Source organism: Zingiber officinale, chromosome 1A (assembly GCF_018446385.1).
Source record: "Zingiber officinale cultivar Zhangliang chromosome 1A, Zo_v1.1, whole genome shotgun sequence".
In the NCBI taxonomy this organism is placed as follows: domain Eukaryota; kingdom Viridiplantae; phylum Streptophyta; class Magnoliopsida; order Zingiberales; family Zingiberaceae; genus Zingiber; species Zingiber officinale.
Window position 1 is genome coordinate 80,220,893 of NC_055987.1, and position 21,188 is coordinate 80,242,080.

Genomic DNA, 21,188 nt, shown 5'->3' on the forward strand with positions numbered 1-21,188 from the left:
CTTAAAGCTGCATATTGAATTCTCCAATATTTGAAAGGAACTCCAACAAAAGGGCTCTTCTTTAAAAAAAATGACAAGAGAGGGATTGAGGTGTGTACTAATGCTGATTGGGCAGGATCAAAGGTCAACTTCATGGAACTGTACATTTCTTTGGGGCAATTTAGTTTCTTGGAGAAGCAAGAAACAAAGTGTAGTTGCTAGAAGTAGTATCGAGGTAGAGTTTAGATCTATGGCTCAAGGTGTCAATGAGGTTCTTTAGATTAAGATCCTAGGAGATCTTACTAAGGCTATTAACCTTCCTATGAAGTTGTACTGTGATAATAAGGCAGCGATCAATATTACTCAAAATCCAGTTCAACATGACAAAACATAACATGTTGAGATTGACCAACACTTTATAAAGGAAAAACTCAATGAGGGAATAATTTATACTCCATTGTGCCAACTTCACAGCAAGTGACAGATGTGTTGATCAAGGGCTTGTTGAAACAGACATTTGAATTTTAAGTCAACAAGTTGGGCATGATAGATATCTTTGCACCAACTTGAGAGGGGTGTTGACAGTATTAAAGAATATTTTGATTTGATTTGATATGATTTGATAGATTAGGGAAGTAACATTGAACGAAATAGGAGGTCAATCTATGATTGAGAGAGATTCTTATTTTCCTTTTGTTTGTGATCTTCCTTTTCTAGTCTCATGCATCCTCCTATTTTAGTTGGACTCTTTGTAAATTATATAGTATATGAAAATATGAATGTTCTTTTTCTCTTCATACAATTATACATGAATATATATGAAACCAAATTAAGAACAAAAGGAAATGAATGAAGATACCTCGTCAAACAAGACTGATTCTTCAGTCTCAAGAGCTTGGCCATTATTCCAGTTCAATGCAGGCTCCAATGCAAAAAAAGGTGCATCTTCAGGCAAGAAATTCCCATCCAGTTGCTTAGCTAGGACATCCCTCTCCAGCTGAAGAAACAAACAACAAGAGAGACAAAAAGAGGATGGCAGAAGAATAGTCAATCCAGTGAAATTCACAAGTTGTAGGATATATTCCGAAACACAAGTTAAACAGAGATAAGAATGATGATTCATGAACTTACATCAAATAATGTTGACAACCCGTCAACAACCACATCAAGTAACTTCAGATTTGAATGGTCCATTGTGTTGCTTATGTTTGAGAGAGTAGATTTTGCTGCTAGTTGATCACTTTCAGAACTATAGCTATGCATATCTGATTGAGGTCTTACATATATCTGGAAATCTTCACCAACTTTGATATATGGATCAATCTAGAAAATTGAGCAAACAAAACTTAGGTACCAAGTATCCAACTTGAACTTAAAAATGCACTTCAAGAAATTAGATGGACCAAGGTAACCTTGAAGTTAATCAAATTTGGAAAAGAAACATTTTAAAACAAAATGCCAAGGAAATTTTAATGAACCTTTCTTTCTAAAGAAAATCATAGAACTACGAATTAACCATGGTTTAAAATTTTAAGCCGTATCGGAGTTTCGGTCTATGACTTCTGATACAGTTTCAGTACCATATTGTGTCGTGCCGATATGATTCAATATTTTTTTAATATAAAATATATTAATAAAAAATTAACTTAATATTTTAAAATAGAAAATATTAAAAAAATAAAAAAATACGGGATCTCTATATATAAATAAAGAAATAAATTTTATTATATATTTTAAAAATAAATTATATATATATATATATATATATAATGGAATAGTTCTATTAGGGTTTAATTAAGCTTATTTAGATTATCTCTACTATAAATGAGAGTTAATTAAAGGGACTTTCGTATAGACACGTGGACATGGAAATGACTTGGCAAGGCTAAGGACGTGGTACCTAGTAGCTCAAGGTACATGGAGAATAGAGAAGGGTTGAATGGAACAATCGATGGATTGCAAGACGAGAAGCATCAAAGGCAAGTGTGTATAGGAAGCAGAGTATATAAATGGAGCGTGAAGGATGGCATTGGAAAGCAACCGAGGGCTCATGGATTCGAGGGACGAGAAGCTTGCCGAAAGATTACTAGAGCCTCACTAAGGATGGCACAAGGAGATCGAGGGCTCGGGGCATCCGAGAAACAAGAAGCTTGTGGCAAACGATAACTATTGGTGAGCTAAAAGTTACGAGAAAATTATACTCGAGAGAGGGTAGCTTCCAATCTTTGAGAACTTGGTCATTAAATGGATTGTAGTCAACATGTTGTCAAGTCGATTAATGGCTATGTGGACTCATAAACTAATAGAATAGTATTTTTATTAACTAGGACTATGATTGGCCAACTAATCTAAATTGGATGAAGCAATCATCAATGGAATTGAAGGAAACGTAAGAAATAGTCGCAATCCACTACATTCGATCAAGACTACTCGATTGATGGATATGGTCAGTCAATTAGTCGATTAACTAGTAAAGCCTAGATGTAAAATACCGAAAAAGGGTGAATTACCATAAGGGAATTTTTCGGAATTTTTAGAAATTTTTCGAAAATTTTTTAGAGCTCGTATGACGAGTTTACGGGGATAAATATTGGGTCCCGTGAAAGCCTATTTTGGGCTACCCCGTTTTAGCAAGGAAATGTTGATTTTCTTTTCTTTTTCTTTTATTTTTCTCCGCCTCCTCCCCCGCGTGCGCGACACCTCCTCAAGCCGAACTCGCGCCGATCCCTTTCCCTAACCGCTCCGAGACGGTTCCTTCTCCTTTTTCTTCTGCGACACCAAAGCCTCGCCTCCACCCGACTCTTCTCCTCTTCATCTTCTTCATCACGCTGCCGCCACGTTGACTACGACCAGAAGCAAGGAACCGCCGGCTGTGCCCTAGCTCCCCTCTGCCTTCGTCTCTCCCCTTTCTCTCGGCAAAGTCGCAGACGACCGACGCCCGGTCACCGTTCCGACCAAGCGCCACTGGCTCTCCTCCAGCCACGAGCGAGGTTGCCGATCCTCTTCTCGATTACCTCTGACCCGGTGCCCTAGCCTTCGTCTACCGTCGACGCCTCGCCGAAGTTTCTTCTCCTCGGTGCCAACCGCTGAGCCCCCTATCGATCGCCTTCAGCCGCCTTCCGCGTGAGGCCTTCGGCCGAATCAGGGAGAGCCCGAGCATCCCCTCCTCTCCTCTTCTTACATGTGTCCTAATCTCCAGCAAACGATCCTCTGCCACGCCAAAGAACCCTAGATTTTCACCAGATCCAGAGAAGGGTAAATCGTTGCAGATACCATTTCGTTTACATATTCAAAGAAAAGGTAAAGAAAACCATTTTTATGACTGGATTGTAGTGGTGAATGGATTTCTAGGTTGATTCATGATTTTCTTTTGATCCGGACAGTGAGGAGGGTCTTCCTGCAGCTGCTCTTTTCAGCTGTGGATCACCGGCTAAGGCTTCGGAATTAAGTAAGTAGAAGAGGTAATTTCGAATACGAACTAGATTTAATTCTAGCTATGAAAGGGATAGGGTTATTAGGGCGATAAGTAATGATTAGGGTTAAGGAAATAACCCTAGTTGAGCAATGGAGCAATTTGAGTAGAGTTTCTATTTACGATCGATTAGGGTTTTTCCCTAAATTGTTTTTAAGGATTTTATTTAGCTATTCATTTGAGTTGTAGCTAAATAAAAATGTACATATTGGTGACACAGGACTTTGACGCGAGACGAGCATCTCGACGTCGGATTTGGACCGGATTGAACTTTTCGATTGGAGGCGAGTACCTTGACTTATCTATTTTGATATGTCATTTGATATGCATAGTAGTTTTTAACAAGTAGTAGTAATTATGTTTCTTATCTGCATCGGTTTGTCACTACCGGATACCTGTTACATGCTTTGTTTTGTTTACTTGTTATGCACTTAATGTTAGTACCTACCTGATTATACATGCTTATAGGGGTACTGACACAACCATGTTTTATTATGTTCAGGACCTAGGTTTTTATACCTTATCTGATCTGTGTACCTAGACATTTGATTTGATTCATTGTCCTATAGTACACATTATGTAGAGATGGATAGGTTCAGGATATATCCATGCTTAGTGGCATGCACCATCTCGCATGATTGCATGCTGTGCGATAGTTGACTCCATTATTGTTGAGCACATCGCCAGTTATATGGATCTGCACACACAACCACTCATGGGTTAGTGGTTCTTATCAGGCAGGATGTGTTGCAGCAGGTTGCTCTGTCAAGGGCTCCGTTGGTCCACTCATGGGTAGTGTGACGCAGCGTTGTAGCAGGACAGGGATCCCTCCTCTGGACTTACTCAGGGAGATGAGAGCATTGAACTCCCCCACTTATGATTTGAGGTAAGAGGATAAGTGTACTCCGACAGCATCCCGTCCACTCGGTCACTCATCAGGAGCAGTGATGGCAGAGTGCACGGTTGTCGTAACCCTACCCACTTGGTCTCACCATCGTGTGTGAGATGACTGACTGGCAGTAAGGGTGACCAGGACATGTCATTGGCATCATACGCATTGATGCATTTATTGCTTGTGTTTGCTGCATTTATTTGCTGCATATTGGATGATTGCATTTGTTTGACATGCATACAGCATTTCTATACCTCTCGATTTATTATCCATATAACAGGTCCTAGTTAGTACAGTTGTTCTCCTATTTATTTCAGTTTGCATTTATCCTTCTTATATCAGGAGACTGTACGCATGATTAGTGCTATTTGTTATTTTCTTTATTATGCATATCAGTAGTTACCCGCTGAGGAGTTGACTCACCCCGTGGTTATTACTATTTTCAGGTTGAGGCTGCCCGGAGAAGTTCCAGTCGCTAGTCCCATGCAGATCGCGAGGATGTGTGTTTTTACCTTTTGGTTTTCTTATTACTATCTAGACTTGTTCTGGTTTTTGACACTTGGATTATGTATGGTTTGATTGTCGATGAATTTTATTGGATATGTTTTGCTACATGTCTGCCTGGACGGCAGAAGAGGTGAGTTGATTTTATCGTTGTGATTTGTCTTTTTGGGTGTAGTGGAGTAGGATATAAGTTTTGAGCTTTATGGGTGTAGTTGAGTAGGATTTTTGACTTGGTTTTTCCTTATCGTTGCATTTGTTTAGGTTTTTACTATTAACTGCGTGGATTCTTGCTTATTTTACTTTTATGTTATATGTATGTTCCGACCGTGTTGGCCGAGATATCTGGATGATGTAGTAAAGTTTCAGATTGTCACCCGTACAGAGGAGATGCTGCCGAAATTTCTTCTGGCAGGGACTATATGGGGCGTGACAATTTATTTGGTACAGAGCCACGTTGGCGATACTTGTTTGTTTTTGTGTTACAGATTTTCGAGATTAATCTGATACCAATTTATTGGTATAAGAGCAGGTTACGATACCTACTTTTGGTGTTTTAGATTTTAGGGTTAGCCCAAGTTTGCTAGTTAACTTGGGTATTTATTTTCGGATTTGTACAGTTTCCATCGATTTTCTCGTCCGGAATTTGGAGGAAAAATAGAAATTGGACAGCGATGGAACATCTCCAGACGGCAAATAGGTATAAAGGTAATTTTATAATTTTTATACTTGTAGTGATATTTGTGTTATAACTTAACAGATATGAGGAGATCTACACGAGTAGCTGCGAGACGTGGTGTTGGACGACCACGTAAGAGGATTTTGGAATCTCTGGCAACGGACTCGCTAGAGATCCCTACTGGGTTTGAGTCTGTCGGTCAGGAACAGACTCAAGATACTACGGGTGCGTCGGGCTCTCAGACCCCGATGGCTCCTTTAGAGGTATCTACCTCGTCTGCACCCGCTGTACCCACCCCTACCATATTTACGGTACCACCAGGGGTACTACCGACATACCGCGCTCCTGCTCCGGTCGAGCCTATGGCGTACCAGGCACCACCGCCACCTGGAACTACCATGTACCCGGCACCAGCGGCTCCTGTGCCCCCAGTACCTACAGTGTACCCAGCATCCGCACCAGCGGTACCGGTTGCTCCATTTCCGGTACCACCACCTACCGTACCACCAGCGGTATATGCCCCAGTTTATGCAGCAGCACCGGGAGCACCTCCCCCGGTCTATTCAGCGGTACCACCTGTAGCACCAGCTCCAGTAATTCCGCCAGTTCCCGCGACGATCCCTACCCACCTCACTAATATTGTCGCGCTACGAGCCCGGATTCCAGCATTGGCAAAGTCGATGAAGAGTTGATTCACATTATTCCGCGGGGAGACTGATCAAGTGTGGCCCAGTCCTGGATTGAGATTATGGACCGGACCTTCTTCTACATGGCTTGCTCCGAGTGGGAGAAGCAGAGCTGGTTGCTTTCCATTTACGGGATGAGGTCAACACCTGGTGGGTTACGCAGCGTTCCATCATAGGTGAATAGAATATCATCTGGGTCAAATTCAGAGAGGCTTTTGAGAGCCGTTACTTCCCACGGGCATATCTGATGACTCGTCGACAGGATTTTCTGAGTCTGCGGCAGAACAATCGCTCGGTGACCGAGTATAATCCAGAGTTTAACCGATGGGCCAGATTTTGTCCAGAACTAGTTGTTGAGGATAGTTCCCGTATGCAGCAGTTTATTCAGGGACTGGATGTACATATGCAAGTAAAGCTTGCCGATTTTGGGAACGCATCTTACATAGAGACATTGGACCGAGCCCTGATGATAAAGTCAACTCACCAGAGAGCGTAGCCGGACAAGAAAAGGAAGCAGACAAGTCAGACAGATCCAGCAGCCACAGGCTACACAGCAGCAGAGTGGTCGCAGTCGGCCAGGTCAGAGTACTTCTGGGGCTTCTGGTCAGCCTCAGAAGTCGAGGCGATCTTCATCAGGACGTTTCCGGCCTCCTACCCGGAAACAACCCGCCAGTGACATCCACTGCACCCGGTGTGGATCCAAAGAGCACACTACATCAGCCTACACCCTGAGACAGTCAGTTTGCTATTATTGCAAACTGCCTGGGCACATGAGCCGAGATTATTCGCTGAAGGCTCAGCATATTGCTTCCGGAGTTTCTGGTCATGGAGTTCAGCTCAGTCAGCCAGGGACTCAGCGAGGAGGGCACAGAACCCAATCTTCACATCGTCAGCAGAGGACAGCTCCCCCTACATCTGCTGCTTATGGCATGTATGGATAGGAGCACCCCAGTGGGTGCCCTCATGGTACCACAGAGTTCTGTCGTGGGACCCCGTATCAGTTGCAACCTCAGCCCCTATTCCAGTATCTGCAACCCCAGCCACTGGTTCAGTACCAGACGCAGTCCCAGCTACCAGTACAGTATCAGTCGTAGCCCTGACATCCACCTCTGGCATAGCCTCCAGCACCGCCTCAGTGGCAGGCTCCTGCCCAAATGCAGCAACCGCTGGCAGTGTTACCACCTCTACCTCCGCCAGAGACTAGACGTATTCATGCGGTCACCAGAGAGGATGTGCAGCGGGCCGATGAATCAGTTTTCTGCGATACGATTTCTATTTATGCTTTATCTGCTGATATGCTGATAGAAACTAGTAGCTCATATTCTTTTATATCCCGTACCTTTATGAGGGAGATTGGTAGATTACCCACCTTCAGACTGCAGCGACTGACCATGTCTCTACCGTCCGATGATGCTTTAGACGTCACCCAGGAGGTCAAAGGTTGTCCGTTAGACTTTGGCAACAAGATACTTACGATAGATCTATTAGTACTAGAAATGGTCGAGTTCAATATTATTCTTGGCATGGATTGTTTGTCAGCATATCATGCCACTGTTGATTGCCAGACGAGGGTGATCACATTCCAGCCTCCGAACCAACCCTCGTGAGATTTCACTGGCATCAGAGATGACGACATATCGACTATTTCGGCGATTCAGGCTCAAAAGCTGCTATCACATGGCTATCAAGGTTTTCTGTTATCTTTGATTCATACTGACGACAACAGTAGTTCCCAGCTCTCACACGTTCTGGTGGTTCGAGAGTATCCGGATGTATTTCCAGAGAAGCTACCAGGTTTGCCTCCCAGAAGGCAAGTGGAGTTTGCTATTGAGTTGATTCCGGGAACCGCGCTGACATCGAAAGCTCCTTACCGTATGACACCTAAAGAGTTGAACGAACTGAAGGTTCAACTGCAAGAGCTTTTAGACAGGGGATTTATACGCCCTAGTGCTTCTCCGTGGAGTTCTCCGGTATTATTTGTCAAGAAAAAGAATAGTACTATGAGGTTGTGTATAGATTATAGACAGCTGAATGCAGTGACCGTCAGAAATAAATACCCCTTACCACGGATCGAGGATTTGTTTAATCAGCTCAGAGGTACCTCAGTGTATTCTAAGATTGATTTACGATCCAGATATCATCAGCTGAGAGTCAAAGAATCTGATATTCAGAAGATAGCACTCCGTACCAGATACGACCATTATGAGTTTTTGGTAATGTCATTTGGGTTTACCAATGCTCCAGCGGTATTTATGGATTTGATGAATGGTCTACTCGCGTTATGAGGAGGCCAAAGTTGACACTTTTAGGCCTCACTGACCCGTCAACCAAGAGGCTAAAGAAGGGGAAGTTTGAGAAGACAACGGAGATCAAGTAGGTGTTGATGATCCTAAGGCTCTACATGATAGACTTTGAGATGGAGGAGCCGTTCAACACGAAGATCAACAGAAGACCTATTTACTACTCCTGACAAGCGCGCAAAAGCACGACTGCCCACTACGAGGTCGCTCAACCCTCACAGCGATCACGAGGCGATAGCGCACGATCGCCTGGCGACAACCCGCTGTGGGGCCACCTGCTGCGTGCGAGTGAGGTCGCCCTCTAAATACTCATAATGAATAAACGATGAAACGGATAAAAAAATCGTCCTTCCTTACAAAATAAACGGCAAAAAGTTTTCTGCACGGAAAACTTTTATCAGTTTTTAAATCTATCCTCCCAAGTAAACTAAGCATAATGGGTTAGAGAGGAATGGAATAGTGAATACCCTGTGTAGATGCTATAATAAAGGGTCATAATCATGGTTATCAAACCATGTTTGTCCCAAATATTTAGGGTCACTAGTCCTTTCGTCATCGTCATCGTCATCATAAAAATCATGTTTGCCCCAAATAATTGGGGTTGGTCATTACATGGTTCGTTTCCATCCTTTTATTTGTAGCAAGTTTATATCATAAAATAATCAAATCAATTAAATTATTAATCTTAAATTAGAGTGAATTATATTCTATAGTGAAGTGTTTGTTTAGTTTGAAAGATGATAGTAGGGGAGTGAAAGCAACACAAAAGATGTGTATAAATGTTAGGGTAGCATATATAATTGTAAGACCCTATCAACATTTTCTAAATCCATTCAATCTCAAAATATTAGTGATGTGTGTGATTCATACGCATATTTTCGATCTTATTTTGCATGCATTTCTATATTATATAAGCATATTTGTATTAACAAGTAGTGTTTTCATTTATTTTCATCTTTTTGGTTAAGGAGGCCGATTTTTCAGTTTATGTTGACAGGACATGAATATCTTGTCAATTGGATGCATTTGGTGATGGAAAGCCTCATTTCAGCACTATACATAGCCTACTCGTTGCCCCTACGATAGTCATGTACCACACTTAAAAGCAAAGCGTGCATCAGAGCAACAATAAAGGGTCCAGCACTGAACACGACTGTGCTAAGCACTGCAATTGGACCGTGTCAAGCAACAAGCCACACAGTCATGACGCGAGTGGCCATTTCCTCCTTATTCGTAGGATTCCGTTAAAGACCAAGCAACCTTCGAAAGCTATAAAAAGGACAAGAAGGAATAGGCTAAGGGATCATCCTGGGTTTGCGACAAAAACCCTATTTGGGAAAGCCATCTTTGAGAATTATATTCCTCTGTCAAGGAGCATGTGGAGTTCTTCCAAAGACATCGAGACCGTCTAGAGACCAAGTTCCTTCTATTACTTCATTCTTATTTCTAGTTGTAGAACGATACTTCTCAATGATTTTGGATTGTAACTCCATCTCTATGGAGTAGTCTCCTGATTCGAGGATTAGAGAGTAACTTATGTTTTGTTAGACGAAATGATGCATTGATCCTCTTTTTATTAATGATGCGTGTGATTCTAGATTGATTCTAGTTTGCTTTCTCTATCCATCTATGTTGCTAGATTCAAGTTAGATAGTAACCTCGTTGGGAGCAAGGGGCAAACTCTAACTCATAATCATATAAACATACGATTGGATCCATAGAGAATAAAGGACAGACCTAACAATGAACCCTAATATCCGACCTATAGAACCGACTTGAGAGCTCATCTACGAAAGTGCTTTGAACTCGCTCAAGACTTACACGATCTGTCATATAGAACTTAAAGGGTATATCCTAATTCACTTTATAAGTTACAATAGAGATGGACACATCATGTTTGTTTTCTACTCCTCCCCATAGATGCATTCGATTACCTTTAGAACATAATCCTACGTTGAAATAAAAGAGGTGCATTCGTCAACAATCATTATAGTGAAACTGAAATCCTAGAATTGTCTTTTGTGTTCTCTTCCTACACGCACCTTTTCTCGTTTGTCTAGATAATTGCCTTGGCGAATATTTTGCTATTCAACATGGTTCCAATGAATAATATTTTATTACTTATGACAACCGTGCATTTACAGAAATCGCACATCAACTAATCACTTGAGATGGGCACACCCTCTACTATATAGATATGTGGAATTGGCGATCATGGAGCATACCAGCTTCAATAATTATATTTACATTATTTCAATTTTTTTTTTCTCCGTCCCTTTACACCTTCAATCCTAGTTGATTAAACTGATAGAACTGTAAAACCTAGTGGTTGCCTTAATTATATTGATACAACTCTATCTATTTTCTCATTTTATTATTTATTGCATTGCATATAATTGCTTCTAAGTAGTATAATTTTTTATTTTATCATTTCTAGTAACCTAATACATCCATTTTATTTTTTTTCTCTGAAACAATTTATTTTTATGCATATTACTTTCTAACACATTGACCCTAATACTAAGTATGATAGACTATATAATATTCCCTTCTAACTTATGGGGCACATGACTAACAAATAATACTCCAGAAGCTCCTGTTAATTAGAACTACCTATTCTTTATGCTATTGCCAACATCTTTATCAATATAATTTGTTAAAGAAATTATTCAAGACAACATCTTTATCAATATAATTTGTTAAATAAATTATTCAAGGCGTCTAAAATTATTCAGAGAAATAAAAATGTATCCAAATCTTGTACATGTGCAAATTTAAGTGCATCAATCAAAGTTTAACTCTCAATTATTGATCAAATATATACATGTATATAGAAATAAATTTGATTCCTAATGTTTTGGAAGCATTATTTAATTTGAAATTATAAATTTATACTTCAGTAGGAAATTATCAAAATACTCAAATATTAGGATACTCTTATAATAGTAAGTAATATGGTACATGTTAGATTTTATAACTCATTACTCTAAATTTAATTCGATTGTCCTTTTAATTATTGTAGGTTTAAATTTAGAGGAAAGTTAAAATGAAACAAAATTATAGAGAAGTATAGGATTAAAACTCATGAGTTGATCTACACATATTTTAAAGTCTGTTGAATCATGCTAAGTATTGGCATGCAATATTGAAACCATATTATTCCAGGTAGAGATCTAAAGTCTGACGCTGTATGATACTTAAAACCTTCCATCATTTTATAGAGGTAGGAACATGACTTCAAGTGAGATAGAAAAAAGGTTAAGGTTCTAAATGTTGAATACAAATAGGACAATAACATAAAAAAAAAAAAATTATTAGCTTATTATTATCAATTCAAATAAAGATGAAATGTTATGGCTATCATGATTGTTATGAAATTTCCTAAAGGGTGCGCATAAAGCAGAAAATTTCCTAAAAGATGCCCTAAGTTTCATTTTTTTCTGAGATGGTGCACTTTCTTTCACTTTTTTCAAAAATTCAAAATACCTTAAGTTATAAAAATTATTCTTTTAGATTTATTTTAGAATTTAAATGTTATTATTTCAGAAAAAATAAGGATATAGTTGGATTTGTAGGAGCAAAATATATTTCAAAATTAAAATGCATTGAAATTAGTTATATTGGAGGTCATCAAGGTGGTGGTTTGGCCAAATGGCTTTGATGGCCAACCTATGCATGAAATATAAAATTAAAGATATATATGTATATTGAGCATAGTTATTGAAGGCACGAGTCATCCAAAAGTACATAGGTGTTATGGGGTCTGAGGCGCTAGACGTAAGGTGAGGCGCACACCTTACCGAAGTAAAATACCTTGGGTATAAATTTTTACAATTCAAACATATATAGAGAATTTCTATCAAAATATTTCACAAACTATTAAGCAATAATGTAAATATAAAATTCACTAACATTCAAATATTGAAATAGTTTATCTTCATAATAAAAGTACCACTATTTAAGAATTAGCAACTACATTATCTTTCGTTTTGAAAACTTATGAACTTCCAATGTCTGTGAGACAACACACAACAACAAGAATTTGAGGAAGAAAAAAAAGTGTCGAGTCAAAGGACAATGTTGATGTTGTAGGGAAAGGGGAGGGGAGGTTGATGCTGATTTTTTAGGGGAGAAGAGTAAGAGTCACGCAAATAGCAAATCAGCTAAATAAGTTTGCAAGGGACTAAGGGAGGATGATATTCATTTTATGGGGAGAGGAAAAGTCACACAAGAATGTGTCACATGCATACAAGTTAATGCAACCTAATTAATTTAAAGAGTAAAAAAAATATGGGTTGGGCTTTAAAAAGAATAATTAAACTTCAATAAGGCAAGGAAAATCGCGCCTTAACCTCACAAAAGGCGCGCGCTTAAGCATGCGCTTAAGCACGCTTCATTCAAGTACTGCTCGGGGTCATTGCCTAGGCGCGCCTGCCTATGCCTTTCACCTAGAAGCAATCAGGCACGCGCTTTTCACAACTATGATATTGAGTAAGTTGTTGATACCAATTGTTTTCTTACCTGTTTTGGTCCATCATGGTTGTTTCGATTTAACCACCTTGACACACTTCCAGTGAATGAGATACGAAAGTAAGAGGATGGACATATTTATTATATGGTCTCACTTTGCATTCTAACATGTTTAGGGTCCACTAAGGTGGTTTGACCAAATCACTTTTATGACTCCTATGCATGAGAGGGCAATTGGATTAAATGGCATTTTCAAAATTTTATAGAAGGAAGTCTGCCCTTTATAAATTGAATCAGATACATCTATTAGGAAATTTGTCTAAAAAAAGACAGCTCGGTAAATGAAGCTCCCGCCAAAGCGGAGTCCGGGGAAGAGTTTATTGTATTCAACATTTACATATTATAGATGGAAATTTACCTAAAGAATAAGTAAAATATTCAATTACTACTTTACATTTACATATTATATCCAACAAAAAATGTTGATGTAGATATTAATTAACAAAATTTGATATTGATAAGATTGACATTATTGGTTTTAATTGACACTTGGTTTAGTCACCAGAGATAAGTTCACTATTAACAAAGAAAGGCTATTGTGCTCTCTCAAATGATAGTGACTCTGGATGTCGAGTTAAGAAAGAACTATATCCTTTGGTGAGGTAGCTAAGTAGGCAAATCTCTGGCTCATGGTGGATCGAGTGCAACAAGCCTAAGCTATTGGAGCGGTAATCAGAGGGTTTTCTTCTATTTTGCAATTCTATCGGCGGTTGGTCCTCCTAGCACTAATACCAACCTTTACAATAACAGATAACCTTTACAATAGCAGTCTAGAGGAAGGATAAGAGTAAAAGAAAAAGGCTCAAATGATTTAGACAATCAGTATTTCATCAGCCTTCAAATGTTCTTCTTTGGGGAGTCTCTTCTAACATTCAATCTCTTTAGCCTTTAGTTCACTTAATGTTCTGTTGTACCGCTCTCCTGATCGCTTTCACCAGCAGTCTACTAAGGACTACCTCAATCAACTAGAATCTACCATCAAGTTACTGATCCCTATAAGCCTCTAGGTCATCCAAGCCCTCACGGGCATAGCTGAGTTGGTAATTGGGTGGTAAATTTGTATCACAAGAGCCAGGTTCAAATCCCTGGGGTTCATTCCCTTAGAAAATAAGCTCCTCCCACCTAAGAAGCTGCTCAGATCATGATTTACCTCCCTTCCACAAGGCCTTAAGGCAAGCAGTGAAGGGGCGTCTGGGATGAGCATTAGCACGTTTTTGCATCACTTAGGTCATCCAACAGTTGCAGCTCCAACATGTCAGATCAGCGGTTCCTTCTGGTTTTCTTTCTCTAGCGTTAGTTGACTGAAATTCACCATCAGTTCTTATTCTAGCATCAGTTGACGGGAATCCATATCAATCAACTAATCCACTATAATCCTTAGGTCATTTAACCATTGATGCTCCAGCATATGTCAAATCAGCAAGTACCTCTTATTTTCTTACTATAGCATCAATTGACTAAACATCAATTGACAAACCTCATACAGCAGATTGCATATTCGATTTGATCCCAAACGGAAACATTCTCTTTGTGAGCCAAAAAACTCAGCTCCTTAGTTGACTCAGCTTAAAAGTCGAATGGATTCCAACTGTTGAAAGCAAAATCTAAAATCTCGTGTCTTGGGAACCACGAGTTAGGCCTTTATATAGGAAAGAAGATATACATCAAAAGATAAAAATACCCCTATAATTATTCTAACACTCCCCCTCAAACTTGTGAATATAGATCATATGCACCAAGCTTATTACATATGTAGTCAATTCGGAGACCTCTAAGTGACTTAGTGAATATATCTGGTAGTTGATCATGTGAGTTGACAAAACTAGTAGAGATTTCTCCAGATATGACTTTCTCTCTGACAAAGTAACAGTAAACTTCAATATGCTTTGTCCTCTCATGGAAGATTGGATTTGAGGCAATATGCATAGCGGCCTGGTTGTCACATATGAGTGACATTTGTGTAACCTCTCCAAACCTTAGTTTCTGAAGCAACTGTTTTAACCATATAAGTTCTTGACTGGCAATAGCCATAGCTCAATATTTTGCTTCTGTACTGGATCTTTCCACAACATTCTATTTTTTACTTTTCCAAGAAACAAGGTTACCTCCGACAAATATACAAAATCCAGAAGTAAATCTTCTATCAGAGGGAAATCCTGTCCAATCTACATCAGAATACCCCACGACTTGAGTATGTCCTTTGTCTTCATATAGAAGACTCTTTCCTGGTGCACCCCTGATATATCGAATAATGCGAGTCACGGCATCCCAATGTTCTTTGCATGGAGAGCTAAGAAACTGACTTACTACACTTACTGCACGGAGAGCTTAGTTTCCCTACCAATCGTCTGTACCGTTCAGGATCTGAAAGAGGCTCCCCCTGATTTAGCAGGAGCTTGACATTAGGATCCATGGAATTGTCGACTGTCTTTGAGTTTAACATTCCTGTTTTTTCCAGAATATCCATTGCATACTTCCTTTGGGATATAATGATCCCACCTTTAGACTGTGTCACTTCTATCCCTAAGAAATATTTGAGTTTGTCGAGATACTTTGTCTGGAAATGTTTGAAAAGATGTTGCTTTACTTGTGAAATCCCAAGATGATCATTACCTGTGATGACAATATCATCAACATAAACCACTACATAGATGCAACCAGTAGATGAGTGGCGATAAAAGACAGAATGATCAGCCTCGCTTCGAGTCATGCCAAACTGTTGAATTACGGTACTAAATCTACTGAACCATGCTCTGGGTGACTGCTTGAGACCATATAAAGATTTCCGCAAACGACATACAAAACCAGAAGACTCCCCCTGAGCAACAAAACACGGAGATTGCTCCATGTAGACTTCCTCGAGCAGGTCACCATGTAAGAATGCATTTTTTATGTCCAATTGATGAAGGAGCCAATGGCGAATTGCAGCAATAGACAGGAAAAGACGCACTGAAGACATTTTGGCAACAGAAGAAAAGGTGTCTCCATAATCCAATCCAAATACCTGAGTATAGCCTTTAGCGACAAGACGAGCCTTAAGCCGATCAACCGTACCGTCTACACCAACTTTCACCATAAACACCCATCGACACCCAACCACTAACTTCCCAGGAGGTAGAGGAACGGTAGAGGAACGAGGTCCCAAGTCCCATTGCTCTGTAAGGCACTCATTTCATCAAGCATAGCATGTTTCCATCCTGGATGGGCAAAGGCATCACCTGCAGTCTTTGAAAGAGAAATAGACGACAAGAAAGACAGACAATAATAATAGGATGGAGAAAGACGATGATAGCTCAAAGAAACATAGTGAGGAGAAGGATTACGAGTGGAACGCATACACTTCCGAAGTGCAATAGGAACATCAGAGTCAGGAGATGGGACCGGAGGAAACGGCGAAGGACTTGGCTCCAAAGATGTACCCACGGCAATGTCAGTGTTGGTCGGCGGCAAAGCAGAACGAGGACGACGCAAAAGTTAGTTGCTGGTACAGGTGGAGAGTGAGAAACCTCGCCTATAAAGCGGAGGGACCAAAAAAAGAAACTGACTCAAAAAATGTGGCATCAGCAGAAATGAAGTACCGACGAAGAGTAGGGGAATAACACTTGTACCCTTTCTGAGACCGTGGGTATCCAAGGAAGACACACTTATGAGACTGGGGAGAAAGTTTGTCAATGTCGGGATCAAGAGCATGAGCAAAACATATATAACCAAAGACCCGAGGTGGTAGAGGATGAAGAGGCTGATGCGGATAAATTACCTGATGAGGTATTTTACCCTGGAGAGTGGATGAAGGCATGCGATTGATGAGATAACATGCTGTAAGTACGGCATCACCCCAAAACTGATGAGGGACATGAGAATGAAGAAGAAGAGTCCGAGTGATCTCAAAGAGATGACGATTCTTGCGTTCTGCAACCTCATTCTGTTGAGGGGTATGAGGGCAAGATGTGCGATGCAACACACCATGAGATGTCAAGAAGGTACGAAATTGAGTAGATAAATACTCGCGTGCATTATCACTTTGCAAAGTTTGAAGGGAAGTACCAAATTGAGTTTTTATTTCAAGAAAAAAGGATTCAAAAATAGAATACAATTTTGAACGATCCTTCATTAGATATAACCATGTACAACGAGAAAAATCGTCTATAAAAGTAACAAAATACCTTGACCCCATTGTAGAAGAAACACGACTCGGACCCCAAACATCAGAATGAACCAAAGCAAAAGGAGGCATAGCCCGACTCTCAATACGAGGAGAAAAAGAACTACGAACATGCTTACCTAATTGACAGGACTCATAAGATAAAGACCTGGATGTCCCAACTGAGCATGAATAAGTAGTGGAGATGCCGCCGCCGAACCAACAAAAGAGGGTTATTGAAGCCGATATAGACCATGAGATTCACATCTGAAGCCAATCATCCTCCCCGTACTCCGGTCCTGTAAGGAAACAGACGTATTAGTAAAAGAAATGATACAATCAAGAGATCGAGTAAGTTGACTTATCGATAATAAATTAAAGGGAGCGCCGGGAACACAAAGAACATTATGAATGGAAAGAGATGAAGAAGGATGAACAATGTCAATACCTTGGGATTGAGTTTGGGAACCATTGGCCATGGTGACCATTGGCAAATTACCAGAAGTAGTGAGGGAGGAAAATAGGGATTTATTACCAGTGATATGATCGATGGCCCCAGAATCAAGAACCCAAGGACCCGAAGAACGAGATATGCCAGCAAAGGAAGTACCAGCATGTGCAATGGTAGCAGTGGAACCAGAAGTCTGACGATCCTCAAACCATTTCAGAAAGTCAGTATAGGAAGGTGTTGGATTCGAATCCGGTGTTAATTGTGAAGTGGAAGCTGAAGAAGCAACAGAACTCTGAACGATTTGAGCAACACGAGGAGGATGACCATGTAGACTCCAGCACTTATCAATCGTGTGTCCTGGTCGATGGCAGTGATCACACCAAGGACGTCCTTTGCCACCCTTGCGAGGTGGAGGTCCTTTGTGTTGAGAGACCAAAGCTGACGAGTCGACAGGAACAGAAGAAGGCATCGTCAACGTGTTGTCCATGGTAGCTTCTGTGGGGCTGCCCAGGATCCAGTCACGGACATGAGAATAATATGTGGGCAGACCATATTGTTACGCAACCGCAAGTGTACGGTTTCGTCGTCAGTAATAAAAATATCGAATCCACAGGGACTATTGATTAAGCACTAGAGATGTTGCAAAATAAGTTATATAGACGGTCGAAAGTTGGCTTTGGCGCTTGCGAACTACCGAGTGTGATTAAAGAGAGGGAAAGAAGGTTGGGAAGAAGAGAGAGGAGAGAGAGAGTTGATCTTGGAGGGAGTTGAGCTTCGGGAGATGGATTCTAGGATTTCGATTTCATTGTAATACTAGGAGATACTACATAGATTGCCTAGTTTCTACCCTCTATGTCCATGCTCTTGTAGGAAGTTAGATTGGTCAATATCCCTAAGTATCGAATAGAGACGATCCCTGAAAAATCCTGTAATGGTTAACCCCTGTCACTAGGGCGCCTCGGTAGATCACAGGAGTTCGTGTCTAGTAAATAGCAATAAAGATAAAGGTAGATGGTACGGGTTCCTACTTATGGAGAAATTATCTCTCCTTTCAAGAGAATATCCTAGACATCCGTGAACGGGTTACCCTTGTCACTAGGGCCCCTCGGGTATACAATTTAGAGCACTCTCTCTACGAGAGCAACAATTCCTAAGGGATTGTTTCTCCTTTCAAGAGAACGTCTTAGACGTCCGGAAATGGTTACCCCTATCACGAGGGTACCTTGGTCAATACGCTCTAGGGCATCCCCTTGCATGATCAACAATCCTCCACAACAATCAACGAAGCATGCATAGTTACACACACAACTCATCAATATGAACAAAAGCATTAACAAGTCATTGAATAGAAACAAGACGAATCTACATAGTTTTGCATCTCCATCGTATTACAAATACTCCCTAATCCTAGAAGAGGGTTTCTACTCCATTGTAGGGTAAGAACAACCCCAAAACATAAAGAAGAACATACTTACAACCCTTGATATGAGAAGGAAGGGAAGAAGCGATGCTTATCGAGATTTCCGATGTCTTAGGGATGCCTCCTTGCTCTGGAGATGGACGAAACGTCAAGGGACGGTGGTGGATAAAGCTCTAGGGTTTCCCTCGAAGGAGAAAACCTTTTTCCAAGGAGATGGACCAGGTCCCCGAACCAAAGATGATGCAAGAATAGGGATTTTGACCCTTTTATATCTCCTCCAAGCTGCCCAGGAAAACCAGGATTACAGGGTGTCCGGTAAACCGAATTTTTCACCCATTAAACCAGGTTTTCTCGTTATCTACCATGAACCAAAGTTGTAGCTCTTGAAATTATCTTCAATCTGATACTTGGATTGAGCCCTGGGTCCAACCGAGCCGAAAGTTATGGCGATTCGAAGTTTGGTCTGCGGTCTGGGCGGAGGTCCAGTTGAACCCGCGGTTGGGAGGCACGGCCGTGCCATTTAGCACGGGCAAACAATTCTTTCTCTCTGTTGGATCTAAAGCAAAGTTGTAGATCTTGAAGTCAGTTACGTTTCGGTATAAAGAACATCCCGAAACTCCAACGGAGCGCAAAGTTATGGTCGTTTTACGAACGGTCTACAGTCTGCCCAGAATTCAGCACGGTTCTATTTTGGCGTGGCACGGCCCGCGTTCTTCGTCGCACGGCCGTGTGGAATCCACACGGCCTCACACGACCTCCTCTCGAATTGAGTCACACGATCGTGCGAGGTTGCACGGCCGTGGCCTTCTTCGTCTCTGCCGAGGTCACACGGTCGTGACCTTTTCTCCACTCGAATGTTGGCACGGCCGTGTGCTGGTTGGCCACTGTCATGGGGGCACGGTCGTGCATGGTTGCACGGCCATACCTTGCTTGGCTGTTGGTGGTGAGGCACGGTCGTGCTCTGATCCCTCTCTAGATTGGCCACACAGTCGTGCAAGGTTGCACGGCCGTGCTCTCTGCTTTGTTCTGGTGCGTCGACAATCACTGTTTTCGCTCCAAAAGTTGTCTCTGTCAACACAAAACCAAACAAAGAGCAGATATCTGAAAAAAAAGAGTATATATGGTGAATACATGCTAAAAGAGGCGATCATGCAAGGAATATATACGTATAAAGCAAGTGAATGTACATCAAAACATGCATAAATGATCATACTATTTACGCACATCACATATAAAGCCAGATACATAAAAAATTTCTTCCGATTTTCAAGCTCTTCAACAGGATTGGCCGCAGGTGGGAGCAGTTCATTGAAAGTTGATATTGAATCCTTAATCTGATAGGCGCTGAGGATGGTCATGAGATCTTCACAAACTTGATAGAGTCGCCGAGAGGTGTTTGTAAAGAGTTGTTAAATTTGTGTCCAAACAGCTTTGCAGGTTTTGTGAGTACGGAAGACATTTCTAAGAGATGGATGGATGATGGCTCGAATAATACAACACAACTGAGCGTTAACCTTCTTCCACAGAGGACGATCAACGACTTGAACATCTTCTTTAGTTTGAGTGAAATGTGTCTCATAACCCTGTCCAACAAGCCAAAGCTCAATGTGAGATGCCCAAGAGATATAATTTTTACCATCCAACTGCTCGGAAGAAAGAGGTGTAGTGATATGGTTGGTAAAGATTGAGGTATCTGGCTTTAGGACGCCAGATGTAGCCATGAATAGAACTGTGAGCCGTACTGCTGGAATAGATGAAGTGAGGATGAAGTGAGGATATCCACAGAAGAAGAAAAAGGGAGGGGCAGCAGTTGCCGGACTGCGGGCGAGGATGGAGACGTGGGCGCCCTTGACATAGGTGGGCGAGGATGGAGACGCGGGCGCCCTCGATAGCGGCCTAGAGGGCTAGGGCTAGGCCGATCCCACTAGAGCCTCCGGTGGTAAAGACGTGGTGGCCTTGATAGGGCAGAGGAAGAAAAGAAACGAGTGGAGAAGCCCTTTACCGCTGGAGAACTCGCGGAAGAGAGACGTAGCGCAAACCCTCCTGGATGGGGCAGAGGCAGACGGCGCGGAGAGGACTCGCTTCCGACTGGGAGGGTTTGAAGCTGCAGAGGCTTCGAAGAGCATCTGCCGGATGG

The 21,188-nt window shown here is 41.2% G+C and overlaps 1 protein-coding gene across 1 annotated transcript in view; it reads right to left on the reverse strand.

The window, feature by feature from the left end:
* LOC121999279 (protein SEMI-ROLLED LEAF 2-like) overlaps nt 1-21,188 on the reverse strand; it is a gene marked incomplete at its 5' end in the record, with an annotated part of 61,493 nt that overhangs the window by 14,173 nt on the left and 26,132 nt on the right. The window contains 2 exons of the mRNA XM_042553983.1: nt 839-976; nt 1,111-1,302. Of these exons, the coding sequence (XP_042409917.1) occupies nt 839-976; nt 1,111-1,302 (330 nt within the window). The remainder of the gene's footprint in view (nt 1-838; nt 977-1,110; nt 1,303-21,188) is intronic.